Source organism: Ciconia boyciana, chromosome 9 (assembly GCF_034638445.1).
Source record: "Ciconia boyciana chromosome 9, ASM3463844v1, whole genome shotgun sequence".
Taxonomy (NCBI): domain Eukaryota; kingdom Metazoa; phylum Chordata; class Aves; order Ciconiiformes; family Ciconiidae; genus Ciconia; species Ciconia boyciana.
Genome location: NC_132942.1, coordinates 10606780 through 10629495, shown reverse-complemented (window position 1 = coordinate 10629495; position 22716 = coordinate 10606780). Strand labels below are relative to the sequence as shown.

General features: G+C 45.3%; 1 protein-coding gene across 3 annotated transcripts in view; it reads right to left on the bottom strand.

Annotated features, from left to right (window-relative positions):
• Positions 1–22716, bottom strand: part of NSD1 (nuclear receptor binding SET domain protein 1) — a 66000-nt gene that overhangs the window by 27389 nt on the left and 15895 nt on the right. The window contains exons 3-11 of one of the 3 annotated variants that reach the window (XM_072872033.1): positions 21272–21407; positions 18079–18251; positions 13515–16083; positions 9703–9824; positions 9269–9563; positions 7324–7430; positions 6157–6226; positions 5261–5379; positions 186–329 (exon numbers count right to left, since the gene is read on the bottom strand). In XM_072872033.1, the coding sequence (XP_072728134.1) occupies positions 186–329; positions 5261–5379; positions 6157–6226; positions 7324–7430; positions 9269–9563; positions 9703–9824; positions 13515–16083; positions 18079–18251; positions 21272–21407 (3735 nt within the window). The remainder of the gene's footprint in view (positions 1–185; positions 330–5260; positions 5380–6156; positions 6227–7323; positions 7431–9268; positions 9564–9702; positions 9825–13514; positions 16084–18078; positions 18252–21271; positions 21408–22716) is intronic. The other 2 variants (XM_072872034.1, XM_072872035.1) reach the window with 2 other exon arrangements.

Below are 22716 nucleotides of genomic sequence, written 5' to 3'. Positions count from 1 at the left end.
AACTTTAGCAGGAGGAAAGGCAATCACAGACAAAAGGCTTGATTCAGAGCACAAAAAGCTGGTTAATTCTACAATAAGCACCTTGAGGCTACCTGGGCTTATCTGGGGCACTAGCGTCTCCCAGAACTTACACAAGAACACTTTACAGTGGTAAAGTTTCAAGGAGATTTCTTCAGGGACAGTACCTGACACACGTTCTCCTTGAGAGCTGCTCCTCCTCCACGCTCCCCCTGCATCTTTTTGGACGAAGGCACTCCATGGTCGTTCTCTGACCCCTCTTCATTACCCTCTTTGGGGCTTGCAGCAGTCCCATGAACCGATGTCTCCCCCTTTAAAAAGAAATCCAGAATCAGGGCTGTTAGTAGTTCCTGTCCTGACTTGGAAACTATAAATTTAGCCATTGAGCACATAACAGGTTTGGCAGTCAGTCTCTGTGTGTTACCCACCCTGGAGAGAACATCCCCCATACAGTTCCACCGAAAGATTTACAAGAAAGGAAAGGAAAGAGCTCTTAGTTTACTAGATCATTTAAATATACACACTCAACACAATTATTTTCCTGTGCATAACCCCTCCCTGAGAAAGGAGTCATGGCTGAGGAAGAAAGGTATTGCCCTGCATAGAAACAAATCAGGTAGGCTGGAATAGTCTGAAGCATCCTGCATGCTGATGTCTGTTTGCACTGGAAATGCAAATGAAAAACCTCAAACTATCTTTATTGCAGTTGTCACCCAGCAAATGAGCCAGACTTTTCCCCACACTTGTCTCAGCTTGTCCTAACCTACATAAAATACAGACACATAGGTACTCCAAGGTCTGCGTTAGTATGAACTAGCTGGCCAACACCAAAGTGAACAGTGCAGCAGAGCATTTACACCACCATCCTGCCTGGGGTAGCGAGTCTTTCACAAGCATCTGTCCTGTACAAGTATCACAGCACCAACCGTAACATCTTATGGTGACCATAACATCTACTGGTGAAAGAGCATCCTGCTGAGAAGATGGGTTTCAAATGATAAAGGCCCAACTGCACTCTCATGGGCCAAGTCAGGGACACTGCCATAAGGCTTCCCAAGGTGGAAGGACACCTTCTCATGTGTCCATAGGTCCTGTCCAGACACTGTTAGAGGGAAGGAGAGCAGCAGGTATCCTAGAGACACTTGTTTCTACCACAAGATACTGCCGTCCCAGAGCTGTACGTGGCAGCGCTGCCTTCACTTTTGTCAGGATAAGCAACTAAGAGCTAGGAAACGCCATCCTGCCAGCCTCCAGGCCTCTCAGGTACAGTCTAGGCAACACTTCAGTGGTCTTGCCAGCCCCAGCTGCCACTGCAGAGTGGGTACACCTTAAGGGCCATTAATGCTGCACCAAAGTGATGCCTTTAGCTAAGTTAAGTGCTTTGAGCAAGAATATTTTAAGGACTCTGCCATTTTTTAATCTCCCAGCTCACTACAGTTAACTGAGTGATCTCAGTGCATACCTGCCAGTTCTTCCTTGGGTCACCAAGCCATTCCCCAGTGTATGCCCAGACACAAATGGTACACCTGAAAGACTTTGTGAGGAATTCAAACTGCTGGCAGGAGCAGCAGCCATCACACTCATACCTTCAAGCCTGCTTGGTGCTAGGTGCCCAGCTAACGATCATGAGAGGGAGCTTTGCACTGCTTTCTGTATGGGAGAGTATCAGTCTGAGTTGTGGTGCTACTAAAGCTTGTAAGCTGAACTGAATGCCCTCTGAACACTTTATTAGTCTGGGCAAAATGAGGACATACAGATCTCCCAAAGTTTAAAGTTTGGATCTCCCAAAGTTTAAAGCTCGTATTCTGGTCAGATAATGATGCTTCCTTTGCCTGTTTTTGGGTTGGTTTTTTTTTTGTTTGGTGGGGGTTTTTTTGGTGGGTTTTGGTTTGTGTTGTTTGGGTTTTTTTTTTGGTTTTTTTTTTTTTTTGGGGGGGGGGGGTGTCCATGTTCCACCCCCCCCCCCCCAAAATAGCAGTATGCTTCTATTTGGGGACATTTTAAAGCCATGTGAGTTCTGTGGAGCAATGACGCACAGGTGCACTGATGGTATATTAAAGCACACAATACAAAGATGAATGGTATAAATTGCCTTTATTGAGCACAAAAAAAGTGCAAAGTCCCAGCTACAAACTACTGCCAGTCCAATATACCATACAGTGTACAGCCTTACAGACTATCATCATGATCTTGCTAGAAGGCTGGTAGGGATGCAGCCTGCAGGAATACTGATAAGGAGCATGTAAGCTGCTGCCACTCTACCTTGCAGCCCTGGCAAAGGGAAGGGAAAGGTCTCTACAGCATTGGTAAAAAGACCACCTAAAAACACAACAGACACCTTTGCTTCTATACATAATAGCACTTAGCTTGAGAAGATGCTATGATACTTCTGCTCCTGCAGCTATATTTCTGCTAGGAATTACATAGTCTGCTGCAAGGCAGCTCTCTGGCCCAAACACTCGCTTTGGCTCCTGGAATGCTCCAGGAGCAGCATTGGCAACCAGTGCTCCAAGGACTGGTTACAGCTCATGTCCTCCTATTCCTACATAGGTGCTCCCTCTTCTGCTCAGCTCAGCAGTGACCTCAGGGTTGCAGGGGTCACTGTAACGAAGAACAAGAGCAGGGTTAATCAGCTATTGGTATGGGCAAACAATGTCAGCTATAGCTTCTGCTTATGCTGAGGCCCCAGTGTTACAGACAAAGTGAGATCAGCCCCTCTTGTGGTCACTGAAGTCTCTGTCAGGAGGGGCAGGGTGCTGGTAAACAAGCACCACCTGTCCTGTGGTCAGTGGCACTAGCTTCCTGCTGTAGCTAAGGTTTCAAGGTAGTGTTTTGGAAGCGGAGGGCATACTCTGATTTGCTACAGACAGAGGTATGAGGGATTTAGAACTGGTTCATTTTTCCATCCTTCTGGATGCTTTCTACCATGGCTGCTAGGACTCCTTGGTTTGAACCCTGATGGCCATGTTTCACATGTTAATGGAATGGGAGACTAAAACACATCTAGGAGTCACAGAACATGAACCAGCAACTCCCTCTTCAGATCTGAAAGCATCTGCTAGTAGCAATGCTACCTTAACAACTGGGCCCACGCTGCCCAGTGTGGCACAGCATGCTCTAGCCCTGCTCTTTCAGTCTACACCCATCCTACTTGGTTCCGCAAACAGCTGGCCAACCTGCAAGCTTCACACACCAGGATCTTAGCCTTGTTTTAATCAATGCTTTCAGAACCACACAGAGAAGGGAACGTCAGAGCTAGGCAGGATGGGCAAGGCCAGATACTTGTGCTTTGTGAACAGGGAGAAGGGAATCGCCATTTAAGGCCATCACTCAAAAGAGCCTGTCACACTGTTCCCCCTCCTTCCCCTACCCAGCATGAGCACTGCAAAACTACATACCTCCTACAGAGGGCAGGTCTCTCATCTCAGGTCTTCTTCCAGAGCTATCTCTGCTGCTGTATCTGGCACATCCTCAAAAGCCTGGGCTGTTCTTTGGCACAGCCTGACCTTGGCTCACAACCTTGACAACCATTTCAACAGCATTTTCCATCCCCTTCTTTCAGTCTCTTGCTGCCCTGATGTTGTAAACTTGCACTCCTGGCTCCACAGACAGGCAAGGACAGAGAAAGCTGCTTAGTTCACCCAGGCAGACAAGCTTTCCTCTGCCCTCTTTTCCTCTGAAAGCAGCTGGATCCAAGACTTCGCTGCACTGTATCATCAGACCATCTATTTCTGCTAGCACTGTTCAGCACAAAGTGGAGTTCCTCTCCTGGTGTGTGGAAAGTCACTTAGGGATCAGCATGGTCCGAATTCCACATGAAAGCACAATTGCATCTCCACAGCATTCCAATACTCACGAGTACTCATGCACTCACCTAAGCCATGGGGTGAACACACTCACCACAGCAGCTCAAGAGACACAATCACAGAGAAATAGATGCTGGCAAAAGGTGCCATGCATTGCCATTTTTTTTGCGTGGTTTACCATACCTAACCAGGTACTCAATGCAGATGTCTAACACTGGAGGCAGTTAAGACTCCCTGGGCTTTCCTCTGCAATGAATGGTGGGTGCAGGATTCAGAGCCATGTCCTAGCTACTTTGCTGCTCTGAATTGCTCCCCTTTTCTTCCCTATAAAAGATTCACAGAGAATTTGCTGGCTTGGAGCTGAGCCAGTCTTTTAGTGGGTGCCTAACAGCAGACAGTGTTAACTGCCCCCAGCATTGGCAAAGATATCTGTATAGGCTTCTTTGAAACATGATTCCAGATGAGCACACTTCAGAAGGAGCACTAATACCAGTACAGGAAGGCTTGCATGGCCCAGGGGCATTACCCCACTTTATCACCCCCATCAGAAACACCCTTTTCAAAAAGCAGTAGCAGCACCGTGGCTGGCACTGCTCAGACAAAGTGGTGTGTGAGCTTTGTGCTCTCCTGGACGCTGTATAACAACAACAAATATAACAATATATGTCTATAATTGGCTCCTGAAATACATACTGACTATCCTGACAGAACAGCCTGCTGCTGAACCTGGGCCACTGGAAGTGAGAGGCGATGGTGAGAGGCCCAGAGGTGTCCCGCCTCTCCCAGGAAAAGTCTTGCTTCCCCTACACTTGGTGATACCTGGCTCATTCCTAAAAGGCAAAATGTGCTTGTCAGAGATACTTGTATGCCGACTCTGCTAGGATGCAGTAGAAGGGAGTTGCCCCCATTATCCCTTTCTGCTGGATGGCAGAATGTAATCAGAGGCTCCTGTGAGCAGTCACAGACAGTCCCCCCCATCCCCTCCAACATGGTTCTTAGCTCACCCTGGCGTGCAGGTGCAAGCAGAAGAAGGGATTGAAGTCCACAGTCTAGTGCTTGTGCTTCGTACTGGTGCGTAAAAGGGCAAGATTCCCACCACCACCAGAGAAGACCTTTTACAGCAGTTAGACCTTCTGAGGTGCAAAGCAAGATGCCAGGCAAAACCTGGTTCCATCAGATCAGAACAACCTCTCTCCTGGAGAATTAGCTGAGTAGTAGCTTAAGAACTGAGCCTGAGTTAAGCATTCATCACAAAATAGCTATTAAATCAAGGTGGTATCTTCAGGTTCAACCCCAGCTCATGCAACTACATCAGTGGGACAAACTCCCAACTGACACGCCAGCCAGCCAAAGATGACCTGGCCTAGGCTCTGCAAAGTGCCCTGGGAAGTAGCAGACAGGTTATAGGGATGACATGTAGGAAGACCCAACAGTACCTCAGAGTGTGGGGTCTCCCCCAGCCCCTCCTCATTTCTCTCCTTCTTGGAATGCATTGCAGCAGAGGGATGGCGCTGTCTCTTCCGCTTCCGCTGCTTCTCCAAGAGCTTTTCAGAAGCTGTGATGCAACAGAAAGACCACTCAAGGAAAATGCAGAAATAATTCCCTTGCTACAGGTGCCACCAGCAAGTTCTACACCCTGAGAGCTTTAGGCTGGGTCCTACTGTCTTTGAGGGCATAAGGGCTGGGACAATACCAGCCTCCAAGCAGGCTGCCCTCTGTCCTGCAACCATCAGAGGACCACCGATTCATACTGGTTTAAGCTTCTTTTGCTAGGCTGCTGAACAATATCACTGACTTTCCTGAGACAGCCCCCCAGCAAAAAAGAAGAAATGCTACCAACACAAAGTTTACATTGCTAATCAAATGCTGATAACTATCTCCTCCCACCGCACTGCAACAAAAACTTCCTCATGTCGATACCAATGTGATACAAAGGCAGATGGGGAGGGAGTACAATGCAACTGCACAACCGTCCATGGGACAGGGCAGCCACCATTGAGCCTGGTCACAGCATGTCATCAGGCAAAAGACTGGGCAATAGTACAGGACCTGTGCTGACTAGTTTCCTTCAAGCACCTGGACTATGAATGAGAACTGAACATCTCACGGAAATATGAGCCCACCATCTCCACTTTCCTTAGGGAAATCAAAGACATAACAGTACCTTGGGTAAGCAATCTTGGTACCTATTTCTTCTGCCACTGCCTCAGCTGAGGCAAGCACCCTCTGAGAGCCCAGGACATGTAAGCCCTTAATACACAAACACACAAAGCCACAGGCACTGATCCAAATGTCACCAACAGTCTGCCCCCACAGCCCTGCCTTCACTTACCTTCTCCCAGGTCTGACAAGTGGGCTGGTGAGTAGAGCTCAGAGCTGTCGCTCTCCGAAGGGCCAGTGCCCTACAAACACACAAGAGTCAAGTCACCAGACGCAAATCAGAGATGCACATTCCTCAGCCACTCAGAGCCTTTACGAATGACTGCAACACGTAACTTACAGTTCAGGTCATGAATTCATCAGTGATTAGAGACTTTACAAGAAAATATTTGGTTTGTGTGTGTGATAGATCCCACATAGAAAAGTCAGCCTCTGGGCAGGGAGGAATGCTGAGTCTGCTGTGTCTTGTGCTCACCAGCATCATCCGCTGTTTCCTGAGCTCTCCCAAAAAGGCTGCTAACACCCTGTAAGCTGCTGGGAACAGAGACTCTCTTCTGGCTTTACACTTTTATGGAGCTTAAGTCTGAAATACACTGGCCTCTGCATTACTGCAACCACGATAACTGTATTAAGACTGTGCCACACAGAGAGAGAAAAAGGGAAGGAGGAAAACTGTTATTAATCAACCTTAGAAACAGTGGCAACAAGTCTTGTGCAGGTACACCACCTGAAATAATTCTTTACAAGTTGCTTTCTTCCAAACCACGCACTGAATACAGAATATGTAGTGGAAGAGAGCAGCATTTTCTTTAAAAAATCTGCGCCAAGCACTGCATACTACATGTCATACGACTCAAGCCTCCACCCTGCTACAAGTTCTGCGCTTATGTACCATTCACCAGCTTGCTTGGGAAGGTAACAAAGGAAACACTGCTCCGAGGAAATCTGACGGAAAAGGGCAAAGCCTTAGGTTCAAGTTCAAGCTACACTGCAACATGACAGTGACAGAAAGCCTCTGCGCAGAACATTTCTGCTCATACCTTCCCAGCCAGCATCTAGATTACTCCTTTTCCATATAAATCAATGAAGAGCGGAGATTTTACAGCTAAAACTACCCCCAATCCCCATTACAAGTGGGGAGGGGTAGGGAACACATCTGTATTCAGCAGATTTCTTCGTCATAACACAGCAAGCAGCACCTTTGGGAAGGGTGGACCTTTGCTCCTGGGCCACAGCCAACAGAAAAACCACAACCCATTGCACTGTGTCTCATTCAGCAGGGGTCTGCTGTCTGGCCTCATTTTCTATCTGGTTTTCAAAAGAGCTGGAAGGAAAGTACCTTCTTTGGGGGAGTCCACTCCTTCTTTGGCATAAAAGCAGTGTCCAAATCATTGGATTCCAAGAGCTTTTTAGTGGGCTTCCTTTGACGCTTGCTTTCAAAGTTTCCTGCAATGAAACTCTTCACATCAGATAAATGGGCATTTTCTTCTCTTCAATTAGACTAAGACCATTAAACAAATATCAGCCAGCAGTTCAAAACAATCTGCTTCACCCTGTCTTTGGGATCATAAGCTCCTTGGGCAGAGATGCCAATTACCTCTTTCTGTACAACTTCCACAAAAATGGACCTCAGCCTGCCATGACCTTCAGGCATACCTCAATATGCAATATAAAAATCCACCCACAGAAGAGAGACTATGAAGTCAACGGTAGCAGGTAACACATCCTGGCAGCACAATTCAGATCATAATTTCCCAATCACTTTGTTCTGGCATAAGGCAGTCCTACCACTGACAAATACAGCCCTGTCTCCACTCCAATGCCACTCACACCAGCATTCATGCTGCGCATAGTAAACAGGCTAAAGGACACACTCCCGGTTAAAACTGCCTGCGAAAAGACACCCCAAACAAACTAGCTGTAACCTGCACCATTTCCTACTCAAGCTTTTTGCTGGCACTCAGGAGTTAACGAGTTGCTAGACCTGGGCTCATCCACACTAATTTTGGCAACAGTATAAACTCAGAACAACCGGGAAATGATGATGCTATGAGTGCAAGATACTCCACAGAAACAGCCTGCTACCCATCCTACCCTGTTCATCTGCTTGCTTTATCAGCCTCAGTTGTGTCCTTTCTCCACACACCTCTGCATGCACTGCTTATGCACCACACACCTAATGGAGGGACAACATGGCATCGTTCTCAAGGCAAGCCTCTGCCCACAGCTTGGCCTCTGTGTGCTTCAGCAAGAGGTGAGCTTTCTCAGGAGGAAGAGCTATGCAACCTCTGCATACTGGATGTCTGCTCCTACCGCTGCACCCTGTACTGTTCTCCTGCATCCCCAACCTCAGGTTTACATCCCCAGTTTTTCCTCCTTTAATCCTCTCCAACCTTCCATTTCTATCTGACACCCACAAGCCCTCAAAGGCAATCCCTCTGCCCTCAAACGTAACAGGCTAACTGACCTCCCAGTGACCGTACCTCTCTGTCTGCTTGGTTTAATTTTTTTTTACCATAGGCCATTTAAAACAGGAACAGCATTCCCTCCAAGTTAGCACAGCCAGAACACCAGGGCTTTAAGCCTGGACATGTCTTTAGACACTACCAGAGAATGAACATACCGCAAAGTAGACCCTGATACTGTTGGAAAGGGGAAAAGCCTGAAGACTGCACTGGCTCTCTGTATACTGTGCTAAGCTAAGGGCCAAAAGCTAAGGCCTTGGCTTGCTGCTAGAAGTATCTGACAATTTCTACAGATGCTTAGAACCTCTAAGAAAAAAAGCTTTTCCAGAGGGATTTCTGTGCTACAATTCCCTGAGCTCACCAGGAGAGCAAAAGGTCACCCCCACGAGCTATGGAGATTTAGACTGTGTGTATCAACCTCAGCACAGCAATGTTCATCCAAAGGGTTTTAACAGCAGCAAGAGACCTTCAAGCTAAAGGAATGCCACTGTTTGCAAGCACAGATGGCATAGACTCAGAGAAGGAGTTATGACTTTCTTAATTTGGACAAAGGGGTATTCTGCACCAGGACCTAAGGATGACCATCAGACGCTACAGAAAGCTGACAGCATAAGTGTAATCATCCAGCTCACTGGGTCACCCACTGCACCTGCCCTCTGTCCCTTCCCAGCATCAGTAATGGTCACTAAATGAAGCAAAGCAAAAACAAACTAACAGATCAACAGCTACTAACCTTTTCACTCTGATCGAAGCAACAATTTCCGCTGAACATATGACACATTCACTTATGGGAGCAGAATCATACAACCTCCCACTTACCTGATTTCAGGAATCTCTCTTCTGCATCTGGGGAAGCAGAAACTTCAGAAACATCCGAGGAAGACAGCACCAGCTCTGGAAAATCTGAAGGTCCTTCTAGAAGAAGTTGATCGTTGGGATCAGTGGAATGGGATCCTAGTTCTGAGGAGGAGCACTCTGCTTCAAGGATGGGAGGGCACTCTTTGGTTGAAGATGGAGTTGAAACCAAAGGACTCGGCCCCCGCTGGTTATCTCTGTCAGGACTGCATTGTGTAGGAAGACCTCCTTCAAATTCAGACCTCACCACAGAATTCACCTAGCATAGTGAAACATGTTGGTGAAAACGTTCATCCTGCATGGCACTGCACAGAGCAACAACACTCAGCCAGCAAGAACGTGTCAAAAGTATACAGACCAGAGCAATAACCATGAAGAGCACATTAGCCTTCACCCACCTTTTGCAATTGCTCCTGGCCCTTCTTTGATTTTTTCTTGGGTGCAAATAAGTGATCATATTCTTCTGCATATTCCAGAAGCCGTTTACTTGGCTTTCTAAGGCGTTTCCTCTCTGAATGTACTAAGAAAAAGGAAAGCAGCTTCAAGACTGTGTTTCTGAGATGATCACAAGACAAAATTCTCCTCATGATCTGTAGATAACAGTTGCTCCTGCCTTTTCTTCCAGAGGGTCCATGTAGGAAGAGCCCTGATACTTCCTTTTCTTTGATAGAGCCTTAGCATTTTTGAGCTTCCTATTCTTCACAATCCTAACATGGCAGGTGGGATTTTTAAGGACCTAAGGGACTTCAAGCAGTTCAGATAAGAAATCAAAAAACATTAGATATCTGACTGAGAGGCTCCTGTAATTTCACCCAACATCTCCCTAGACAAACTGTATCTCACCTTCCTACAATACTTTTACCAAAACCTAAGTCCGTTAGCAACTCAGACTCATCATGCTACTTTTGCTGTTAACCCAAACTCCTTTGGTTTTAGTGCAGGGGCATGGGGAAACACTGTTTCCCCATAACACGGTTCAGTCACTAGTTTCACTAGTAACAGGTAAACCTAACTCCTTCCCTTCCCCTCCTCCCTGGCATATTTTTGTATATACTACAAAAGCCTTGTATTCCCCATCTGCTACTGCAAGCTCATTTATTGCTTTTGCTTCCCGACAATAGATTCTACAATGAGATCAGGGAGTGAACAGTCCTTGCCAGTGACTGCAAGCTCTTCAGGGCTCAGATGTCTTTGTTTGCACAACACTGCACCATCGCAAGGGAAACCCAGTAACAGGTATTTCCTCAATACAAACCTAACCACCATGCTATACCACCTCAACAACCCAACGCACAGCAAGCTCCAAAAAAAGAGCCCTGATGCTCTACGTAATCTCTGCTCAGCAAGCTGCAAAAGCAAAATGATGCAAGTTTATGTCTTTTTCTCACTTCCCAGAATACCACTGAATTTTCCCCTTTATTAGTTTTCAAAATTATTAAATAATATTGTCAAAATATTTCCCCTAGTCACGAAAACATTTGTGGTCTCTTGGAAGTTTAGGAACAAACAGTAAATATTCTCTTTGCTTCTTTTCATGTGTAGGAGGTGGCTTTTTCTTCTTGAAAAACGGAAACATTTTATAACAAAGCATTCCAGTGCAACACTTCAGAACAGGGATGTTGGAGAAGACTGGTACACTTTATTGTGGCTTTGTGGTTAAACAAGCATGAAAACGTCAAACTTGGCCAAAAGAGAAGAAAGGAACAACTTTCTCAAACACAGGTATTTTCAGCCTCTATTAACACTCTGCACAGGTGTCTGGGTGCAATACACATTTCAGCACATCACCAGTTACAGGATGAGTATCCTCACTGGGCAACTATTTAAAGCCCCAAAGCCATGCAGCAGAGCACACAGCGCTGTCCCAGAAGGGCTGGCTTAACTGCATTTTTTTTTCCCCAAAGCAAATCCTGTACAAGAATCCCAAATGAAGTCTGATTGGCACTGGCAAATCACATACCTGACAAAACTATTATGTATAAAAACAAAACTATTATAAAAAACTATTATGTATGTATGTCAGCAAATTCCACCAATCTTTACTTCTGCCTTATTTGCTCCAAATCGCACCACAAAGTTTGTAGCAAAAATATGCCAAATGTTGCCATTCAACTATGATGAAGACTATATATAGTTTGAGCTCAGTAGAAATTACACAGTTGTGACCACAATCTGTTGCGACCTCTTGCACTGATACTCTGCCTGCTGTGGACAAGGATTAGCCACACCTTCTCAAAGGACTGGCAAACAGAGGAAACTCATTCTCTTCTGTAAGCTGCAGTTAGTCTAACTTCCAGCATCATTCTCTCTACTTTCTATGTAATTGGCCTTGCCTTATATAAAAGGAAGACTGGTTTCCACGAATGAGCTTTTCACAGCATTAGAGGTTTACTCATTACCACCAGCACACTGGGGATGTTACAGCACTCCACACAGCTCCTCATACACAGAGGCTCCAGTGCCTCCCTACGGCACATTTATATTGATAAGCTTCAGGCATGCTTCAAGGCTCATGTGCTATTTAGGGCAGGGGAATTAGATTACACTGCAGTTGCTGATCTGTCACTTTTACAGGCAAACCCAGGCCCTCACTGCATCCCTGTGTGCAGTACCAGGACAGCTCTGCGCTCCTCTCCGCTGATGTCACTTCGCCCAGGAGCCTGCTGCCTTCCTCTGCCGCTTCTCTCAACATTACCACCTCTTAGCAGCTCTTCTTCTCTAGGTCTCTCTGCAGGCTTGCATCTCCATCTCACATAGCAACGTTACAGGGATGCTTCAATTGCAAAACCATCATAAAGCCATGGGAACCCGGCTGCATCTTAGTGCAAAGGAGAAACTCACTCCCTCCAGTGGGCTGCGACACTCCTGCAGCAGAGCCTTGACAGCCCCAGAACAACATGCATCCTCTTGCCTGCTCTGTGAAGACTTAAGTCCTCAAAAACACGCAGCCACAGCCAGAGGAGTCAGTGAATGATTAAGCTCATCAGGATTTCAAACCAGAACTTTTACCCTGTGCGTTACACCCTACAGGCTGGTTTTCTGTGCCTCCTGTGACTTGCCTTGGGCAGCTCTTATGACCACTAAGCCAGGAGCTGCCTTTTCCACATTGAAACAGAGGTGCAGGCAACCTCCAGCAGCCGCTAATAGCAAAATACACACACCAAAACATGCACTGACGGAACACATAAGTGACAAAATGCACACATGTTCAATATTCTGTCAAGTTATATTAATTTATGATACTGCAAATAGATTAGAGCAATTTAGGTTGGTGAAATCCATGTAAAAATTTCATTTTGTTGTTTTCATTAAGGTTTGCTTCCCCAGATTCTTTGTAGAAGCCTGAGCCTGAGGATGGCATGTGTTGAACGTGTTTGTGCTGGACCTATTCCCTCCATACACAACCTTTTTCCTTTTTTTTGGTTTTAACCAAATGTCCTCATCTCTGTGGGAGAGGCAGGGCTATCTGACCTTGTCAGACCTTCAGGTCCTCAGAAGCCTCCTCCTTCCTAGGTCATTTCCATTCCAGTGATGCTGCCTTACTTCTGCCTGCCATCTTCCAGACCCACCTCCACAGCCCAGCCTCCCTGGAGGCTTCCCCCTCTTCTTTTCTCCCCTTCACCCCTCAGGCAGCCACACCAGAGCTGTAAATTAGGAAATCTGTGGGGTTGGTTCCCCAATTCGTTTTTAGCAGATAATAAAATTCCACACTAAAATGCCAAAAAAACCCCAACCATTGTCCTGATGAAATCCTACAGAACAAACCAAAGACAGACTCTATGTCAAACAGCACTAGGAAAAAAAAAAGAGCAGCCATTGAGACTCAGTTTCCCACAACTTTCTAATGCTGATCTATCCAGCTCACACCAAGCACGTGGCTCTAAGCAACACATTATGAAGGTGTAAGTTTAAAAAAAGTTTTCCCAAACTCAGAAGGATGCTTATTTTACCTTTCACTGTGGAGGAACTAATGATTTGTAATGTATTTAAACTTCCTGACCAAAAAGCTAAGCAAAATCCCATAATTGTTCTGCCTTCTTTGTTCTCCATGCTTACAGAGAACCCAAAACCAACGTATCACACTTTCTTCAGCTCAGAGGTATACATCTTCATGTTATCAAACAGCCCCGAGTTCCATAACTTATGCTTTAAATGAAAAAGTATAAAAAGTATGCAAATACACACTCTGGTGCAAGTCCAGCTCCCTTACCTTGTGCAGAGAATTCAGACTGGGGAGCAAAGTTGCCAAGCTCTGTTTCTGAGTCCATCACACTGTTGTTTGGCTTACCACATACATTCAAACGTTTCTCAACTAAGTCTAAACGATTCTTATAGTCCTGATCTGTCAGGCCTCCCTCAAGCACCTTTGAATGAGGGGAATGCCTGCGTCCCAAGCACTCATTTCCCTTCAGTGAAAAGCCACGAGAATTCAGGCCAAAGGCACTCTCCAAGTTTCCTTGTTCCCTAGATCTACTGATGTGCTTATTAGATCTAGCACTGCTTTGGTTAAAACGCTGCCATCGCTTTTTGGGTGCTACGTGATTTATATCATTAGACTCATCACCAAGAGAGCTCTCACTATTTGCCTCTGAATCCAAGTCTGGACTCTCCCCATTTTCAGCAGAAGTGCAGCTCTCAATATTTCTACCAGCTTCAGGTCTCCTTCCAATACGATCTAAATTGTCATCAGATAAACAGGCAGAGTCTTCATCAGTTGAATGTTCTGTTAAATCAATAGACTCTTTCCTCTCAGTATCTTCTGCTTCATTACCTAGAGGACTGGTAACCGAACCGTGAACACGGAATGCATGTTCTCCTGAATCTCTGGATAACCGACTTAGCAACTTACTTGGCCCTCCTGGTTTTAAGTCCTTTCTGTTTGAAACTGTTTTATCTCCAAGCTTTGATGACTGCTTAGATTTTGAACAGTTGCGTTTGGACATGCAATTTGTGCCGTTTGTCCCAGAAACAGCAGTACTCGTGGGCTCCCTTTTACTAGTACCAATCCCCGTCAACTTGGTTGGAGGATTGCATGAAAATGAGGAGTTGCTTATAGCCAAGTTTGGATTTACTGTTTCCTGGACACAATCTCCATTTTTTTCTATTTTATATGCGGGACCTACAATAGACAAGGACTTCAGACCACTCGCAGAATTGCTTCCAGAACCATCAGCTGTGCTAGTATTTCGAAATGGGAGTATGTTTTGACCAGTCATCAGTTGCTGCTCTTTTGTCTTACTGTCATGCATATCCTTCAACATCATTAACAAGGTGCTGAATTTGTAATCTGGCTCAATAGGTAACCGACCATGACCAGAGGCAGAAGAGAAAAGTAAGGGTACTGTAGCCTTTGGAGCACCAGAGTCACTAGCATCATCATTCATGGACCGGTAAGACAGCTCCTTCAGTTCTGACAAGACATGTTTCACCACAGCCGTTTCTATTTCAGCAGAATCCCTGGGTTTCTCACGCATGTTGTTTAACAGTTTCTGACCATCAACTTTTCCGCTTCGCTGAAGAGAATCTCTCTGAAGGCCAGAGAAACCTTTGGTATCAGAAGAGCAGCGATTCACCCCACCATCCTCTTCTGCAAGAGAAGTCTCCAACCCAGCAATTTTTTCTTTATGTTTGCATTTTATACTCCTGATTCGGGGCAGTTTCATGCTTTTCGGTTTTAAGATTGCTTGATTTGCAACAGCAGGCCAGGAGCTGTCCTTGGAAACACTTCGGGGAGTAGTGTGCTTGTTTGCTAGGGAAAGATTGTAATTTCTCACATCTGAAGAGCACTCAAGAGCTGTCAATGACATCTCAGCATCAGAGAAGCCTACTTCAAGCTCCCCATCTGCAAATTCAGCATCAAGTCCACTGGTTACTGAACGTCCCAGAGGTTTGCGATCTCTGTATGACTTCTTCCGGGCCCTTCTGTTGCTCTTCTGAGAAAGATACATGGAAAGCTTAATGTTTCCACTTGATGTCATAGGAAATTCCTTCTCCACTTTATCTGAAGAATCACTAACTTCAAGAGCGCTAGAGGCCCTCTCTGAACTTTGGTCCATGGTATCTACATCACTGTTTCCACCATCTGAGAGGGAAGAGGATGAATCTGACTCAGTTTGCTTTTTCTCAATACCGGTATCAGATGCAGAATAGTGTATTTGTAATTTGGAACTGCACAAAATGCCCAGGGAGCTCTTCTCTCTCTCCAAAGACGCACTGGAAAACAAATCCCCTGGGAGTGTGTTCTTCAGAGTATCGCTTTTACGTTTCTCATAGTCCGGTTTCAAAGTTGTCTTTTCAAAACTTCTTTCTCCAAAGGAGGAAAGCAAATGGTTTTCCCTGGTGCTAGTGGATGCTGTTAGGCTGTTGGCAATCCGGCGAAGTTCATGAGATGCGTGTTTATCTGGTAGGTCCCCAACAATCGTGTTTCTAACTATGCTCTCTGGCGTTTTTTCTTTGATTTCTCCCCTAGATGCTTCCCCTCTTGCACCACTCTTTTTTACTCTAGTCCTTTTTCTGCTGTCAGAGCTCTTTTTCACATGTGGCTTAATGTGCAATTTTCCTTTTTCACTGGCTGGGTGTCTGGAGTCAAATGCCAAGGATTTAAAACAGCCATTCAGCTGCCTGCCCCTTTCTCCTCCAGGGCCATTGGCATAGTATTCCGACTGCGATTCCTGCTCGCTGGAGTTCTGGCTGCATTTTTGATCCTCTGGCCCCCCGAGAAGAATGTCTTCTGCCTGTCCAACACTGACTTCCCATTTAGCCATAAATCTTTGAGGAACCTTAAAGTTGGAGGAGACAAAAAAAGAAGAAAAATTTGATGAGGTAAGCAACAAGATAACAGTGAGATAGAGACACACAAGGCACAGAACAGAGTGACAGTCCTGCACTTTGCATCTTTAAGACAATCACATGGATTCCCAGAGACTGCCTAGCAGACACAGAAAATACTTCTCCTGGGTAAGTACCCTCCACTCCTGCTGAGCCTAATAAAAATCCCTGTGCATTCCCAAAACAGAAAAAAGGTCCCTGTAAGCACAGGTCTCCCAGGAACCAGATGTCCTGGCATCCCAGCACACCCTGAACACAACAGTCTGTAAAGGGGAATGCATATGGTATGGATCCCTGGCACAGGAATGCAAAGCAACAGCCAACAAGCCTCTCAAGGCAAATGCAGCATCATTTGCCTTAAAATATTTGAGCAGACATGTTTGCTTTTTTGCTCATTCTTGATTCTTTCTGCATCCCTTGAACTCAGAGCACAATTCAATCTTCCCTCTCCATCAACTCACCTTGGTACAAACATGAGATCCAGACACACATCTAAAATGTACTGTAACAAATTTAAGACATCCCTTACCTAGAAGTCTCCCAGCTTTAACTCTGTACCTTTAGTATAAAACAAAAAGCACTTTCCATACTGGACAGGAACCTCTGCTAACATCTAAAAACAGCAAGAAACTTGTTTCTTATCTGCCTGTGCTGCTCTTGGCTGCACAACAGCAAATCAAAGGCTTCACAACTGCTCCTAAAATCAAAACCCATTCCAAGGCAGGAGGAACAACTCACATTTCTGACACTTTTCCTTTAAAACAAACCCCACACCAAGAAAATTTCATCTCAGCAGATTAAAAAGTTTTACAGAGCCTGGTAGCAAAGCAGCCAAATACTCTCAGCTTTGCATCAGATCTTGGCTTCCAGGGATGCAAACCTGGACGTTTATGTGAACAACAAACATCTGATCCTCTCTGCTGCTGTCACACTGGTGCTGCCATTTACATATAGGACAAGACTCTAGTCATGGAGCATTTCTATGACCAGAAAAGTTACTTGGGAGCACGTAACTAGTTGTTAGGGGGCTGTGAACACAAGGAGAAAAGTCCTTAGGGAAGATAGTGAACATACCCTTGGAAAAGGAAAAACAAATGAAAGCATTACACCTGGGGACTCACATCTGCAAGAGCACATTTCACCTGATGGTTTTGCACTAACATAGGTTAAGTACATAACTGCTAATAAACCTCTTGGAAAAAGAGAAAAAGAAAAACCAGACACCATTGTCTAGTATGACTATCTGCTCTCTTACAGTAATGCAGTAACCTCTGTACTTCTTCACTTCAGCAATTCTAAAAAGTTAATCTCTCCAGTCACCTTCCTAAAGATGTAGACCAGACCCCTGTGTCACGTTACATTGTACTGGCTACAACTGCTCCAGGCTGTTATGTTTGGAAACACAGATGATGCTATGAGCCACAAAACTCATTCCCACAGGCTCACTGACAAAGCGTTTTCCAAGTCAAATTATAAGTCCTAACAGGTTTCTATAAAGAGAATTACTGAAGCAGGGCTAAAAACCCCACTGCTTTATCTCAGTCGGCGATCTAGTGAAGCGTGCAACTCCACCTCGGCTTCAGATCAGCCAAAAGAGGCTGCCAGAGAGCACAGGAAGTTATTTAGAAGCATGCTGTAATAGACATCAGGAGAGGGCTGCGCCGCTGAACACATCTCTCACACCGACAGAGACCTGACTCTGCCTCTCCAAGCTGTCCAGGGCAACAAAAGCAGCAGGCCACACCCCAGCATAAAAGAGCCTAGAAACTCCTGGCAGCTTATAAACTACGCTCATTATAAGGATGCAAAGAACCACTTCCCTGGCTGTGTTGCACAGTCACTGCCACAGAAGAAAGCTGTCAAAGTGCATTCCAGGCATAAAGGAATACTTTGTACTGTGCAGATTCAAAGAATCAAAAATATATTGGAGAAAACAGATATTTCACCTTATGTTTGTAGCCTTTTTCCTTTTGCTTTCCTCTTCTCCGAAGAACAGGCAGCTCTTCAAACTGATGTCTTCCTTCAAAGAGGACAATAGCTTTCCCAGCAACCCAGGTTTTCTCTGAAGGTTCTCCTAAGGCATCCACATAGTACTCTCGGTACGGTCTCCGATTGGAAACTATTTTGAGAAATGTAACAGAATTAACCCCTTGCATATAACAGAATAAAGACAGACAAAGAGCATCACAGAAAGCAGTAGCAGTTTGCCAGTTAATTTTCAACTGCTTTTTGCTTAATAACATTTCCACATGAATGCCAGTTCTGGGGATTTCTAGTCAGAAGTCACAGAGACCCCTTGGATCTCTGCATTCTATGTTCTGTGTTGCTACACTCTATTTCTGAATTTTTTAATTTTTTTTCTTACAAACAGTTGACTAACAGGTCTAAGATGGGTCATCTTCCTAGAGCAAAGACTACATTTTGGCTGCAAGAAAACTGCAAAAATATCAATTTTTTTTCCTTGAGACACATAACATACTAGGCAAGACATTTCTTTTTTGCTACTCCCTGATTAATGATTAAACAGTCCAGTCCACTTGACCGTTGCGAAAAGGCAACAGTGTGCCAGCAACACCCAGAAATGACATCTTTCTGGATAGGATTTACTCATACAGGTTGAGCCTCCCCCACAACGATATATCCCATCTTCTTCAATGCTTTGCTACCAAACTCTTATTTAGGACATAAAACATTAACAGCAGCATCTAAGTAAGTACACACATACACGCACACTCTACAAGGACTGGTGCAACATGACAAAATGTTAGTTGTAATAAGTATCTCCATACTTTGGGCATGAAGGTGCAGAGCAAGAGAAGAAACTCAATCATAAGGGCACAATCAAAGATTTTTCAAAGGTGCTTTTTGTGTGAACAGATATGGTACAATTAAGAACTGAACCAGTACTGGGTGTGCTGGTGAGAAAGGACAGGTTACAGGTGTTAGAACAGAGCAAACAAGGCTTGAACAAGGGATATAAACTTCGCCCTGCGTTTCACTGCAACGTGTGCTTCACGTTCTCCTAGGAACACCTTCACCCTCTGAACATGTAGCCTAGACTTTGCAGCCCATTCGGTTTGTGCTGCCTCTTCCAGGAATGCCGGCACAGTGCTGCAGCCCGGCCTTTAGCGATGCTGACACTGAGATTCTGACCAAGACCACTGAAAGGATGACAAATAATGACCTGGGCAACAAACTAAGGGCAAAGATGACAGACTTCATCTGTCCCATTCACAGTACCAGGACTCAAGCCACTGAGCCTCAGCCTTCCAGCTCCAAAAATCTTCCAGTCAAGAGCTTGCTGAGAAAAGGCAAACTGCTTTAAACAAAACACCATGCTTCCAACCCAAGAGGAGAAGAGGTTTTTGCACAAGTGATGAGTTTGAAGCGACCTGCCTTGTTTTGAAGGGCTCGTTCCCATGGCAACAGGAGAGCCAAGGCAGGAGGACTGTGCTTCCTACAGCGCACACAGAGCCCCAGCAGCTCCCCCTGCCCAAAAGCATTGGAGTTCAGATCCACCCATTCTGCCACTGCGGCATCGGGGAGGGGAGATGAGCAGATTACATACAGCCACAACTGGAAAATGCAATTTTTCCCAGAGCTCTATTGGTTTGAACACGGATAAAACATGATGGGAGAGTCTATCGTGTAGCTGGAGATCAGACCTTGCTGGAATTTGTTAATAGCATGTTTCCTCCCTGCAGAATTCCTTTATTAGAAATCCTCATACACAGGCTGAGAGGGGATTACTGGACAGCTATATACATTAAATCCTGTCCAAAACTTCATGGGGAGGGATGCAGGGGGAGAATATATGTCTGGCATACCTTCCGGCAACATCTTCAACAGGAATTTGAGAGCTCGAAAGGGACTATTTAAAACAGCACATTCGGTATTATCTAGAATCAGGATGAATGCCTCCCAAAGGATGAAGGGAAAGGTGGAGAAATAGCAAGTAAGAAGACTACAGCAACCAGACTTGGGGATGATGTGAGCACAATGTAGGAAAAGCTACTTCATGTCTCTAGAGAAATAGCAGAGGGCTCTGAGCTGATGGCCACTTGAAAAATGTCTACTTGCTCTCGCCACTTGGTTCTTAGGCTGGCAAGGGCCACAAAAACTGGAGAGAAATACATCGGTGAGTGGCAACCTCACCAGTCTAGAGAGCTGTCAGTGGCAGATGACACCAGCTCAACGGGTTTCCAGTTGCCCACAGAACAAAAAGAATCAGAAGGGGAAACCAGGAACAAATAAATAAGCCTTTCCATTTGTGGCAGTCTCCCCATGGCAGCTAGCATGATCCTAAAAGCACTGTGAGAGCCTTCAAATGAGCTGCAATTTCCAAACCAGTACTTCACCTCTGTTCTCTCTACCACTCACCTACAATTCGCTGCCTTGAGCTTGTAAGATTCTCTTCCTTCCTGGCTCTCCCCTATGTTCATGCACACACAGCTCTTATTTCCCCCATCTCTTCCCCTCACACTCAGCTGTCTCTTAGTCTCTCTGACACACTATGCCCTAAACTTTCACATATACGGCTCCATCTCCACTTTTTTCCGATATTTCCCCATAAACAGCCCCTTGCTTCCTTGTGCCAAACAAGGCCAAAAAAAAATTTCACTTCCTCTCACATACTCCCACCATACCTTCAGGCATTCAGCAGCTACACTGTGCTACCCCACCCACTGCTTATCAGCCTCTCCAACCTCCCATTCTCCAAGCCTGGCCGACTCCTGGTGTCCTCACACACTCCAGGCTTCCCAGCTCTGCTTGTCCACCTGTTGCACACCTCTGTCCTCACCTCCCCGATCCACCTCCTTTTTCTCTGCAACCCTTTTTCAAGAGGCTCCTCTTTCTTCTGCACTGCCCTGAACTCAGCCCAGCTACTCATCCTTCCTATACTCTGGGAAGAAAAGCCTACATGTCCAACAGCTATCTGTGCCATTTCCACCAGCCTCACCTCTGTCTTCTTCCTGTCACTTCCCTGTTCTAGGTCTACTTTATAGATCCAGGTCTTCCACTGTACAGTCTATTTCTTCATACCTTTCAAGGGCCAGAAATGTTTTTTAAATTAATTAAAAACTGCAGCACCCTACCATACACATTGCCTCCACTTTGTGGTCTGAGTAGATACAGTACCTTTCATTTTTGAGTGACAGTCCAGCACTGGGTCATGACAAATTGTGCATGGCCACCAGGGGCGTCTGTTGAACTTGGCCCAAACAAGATCCCCAACTTCATACTTCACTGGAGTAGGTTTCTTCTTGGCTCGGATCTTTGGGGAAAAATCAGAACACAAGAAATCACTAAAGCTCCAGATGCTTTTAAAAGAGATTTGCCTCCCCCCTGTGTGCAGATTACATCTGGCCACCAGAGACATTTACATTAAAAAGCAAGTTGTGATTTTACTTAGTGGCTCCTACACCTTCAAAGAACATGACGGTTTTCCCCATCCTTCTGAAAGAACATAACAATAAACCAGGGTTTGAGGGGTTTTTTGTTATTTTTTAATAAGGAACATGACCTCTGGTAAATGACTGCACTCAAACTTCACACAATTGAGTAGGTAAATATTTGGAGTCACTACTAGCCCCCATTACTTCACTAACACCATTTTGTTAATTTCAAAGGTTGCAGTGTACAGAAGTAGTAGTAGTAAGAGACAATGAAATATTCCTGACTAGAAGAAGGTGATGAGAACAGCAAAATAAGTGTTTACCAACTGAAAAAAAAAAAGAAAGAAAGAAAGAAAGAAAAAGTTGGTATGTACAAGCTAATAACTTCCCTGCTTCTCAGATGTGCTCAGGAAAAAGCTTCACCATAAAGTATTTGAAACCAAAGGCAAGTACAATCAGAAAAAACCCTTATGTCCTAATTTTTAGTTTATATGAGCAGAACTGCCATTGCTCTGCCCCAAAACTACAGAGCAGGAGAAAGGGAGCACAGTCATCCCCCCTCTAGCAGACGGACACAGACTTTGCCTGTCTCCAAAACCTGCTCGCAAGTACCAACTCTGTAGAAACAGACATCTGAACCCACCCTACTTCCCAGGGCTACACAGCCATGACAAGAACGTCAAAATCTTTCAACACACAAAAACCTAACGCTGCTTAATGCCAATTTTGCCACGCTATCGAAGAGCAGAGAGCAGATCCCATGTTGTTTGCTAAGTACACACACTCTGGCTGGGCAGTGCACTACCAGCAGGACCTCTGCCAAGAAGAGGATTCAGGAGCTCACTGGCATTATGACTAATTGAGCCAAGACGGGGTACAATAGGTTTTCACAGGATGCAGGAGTCCCCGTGCCCAGCTGTGGGGTATCCTGCCTGTTTACCAGCACCAGCCAATGACACATCCCAGACGGGTTTAGCATTTTAAGAGCTCTAAGTGCTGCAGGTATTATTCTTGCCAATAAGCATCAGCAATATGCTCCTCATTAAAGCTGTCATAGTACAAATACGCACCTTCTCACTTCACTTCTGTCCTGCTCACCACCCTTCCCGAGGCATGTCTCTTGCAATTCACAGTTCAACATCCTAGCAACTAAAACGCACCAGACCTCTCTAATAAAAAGGTATATTC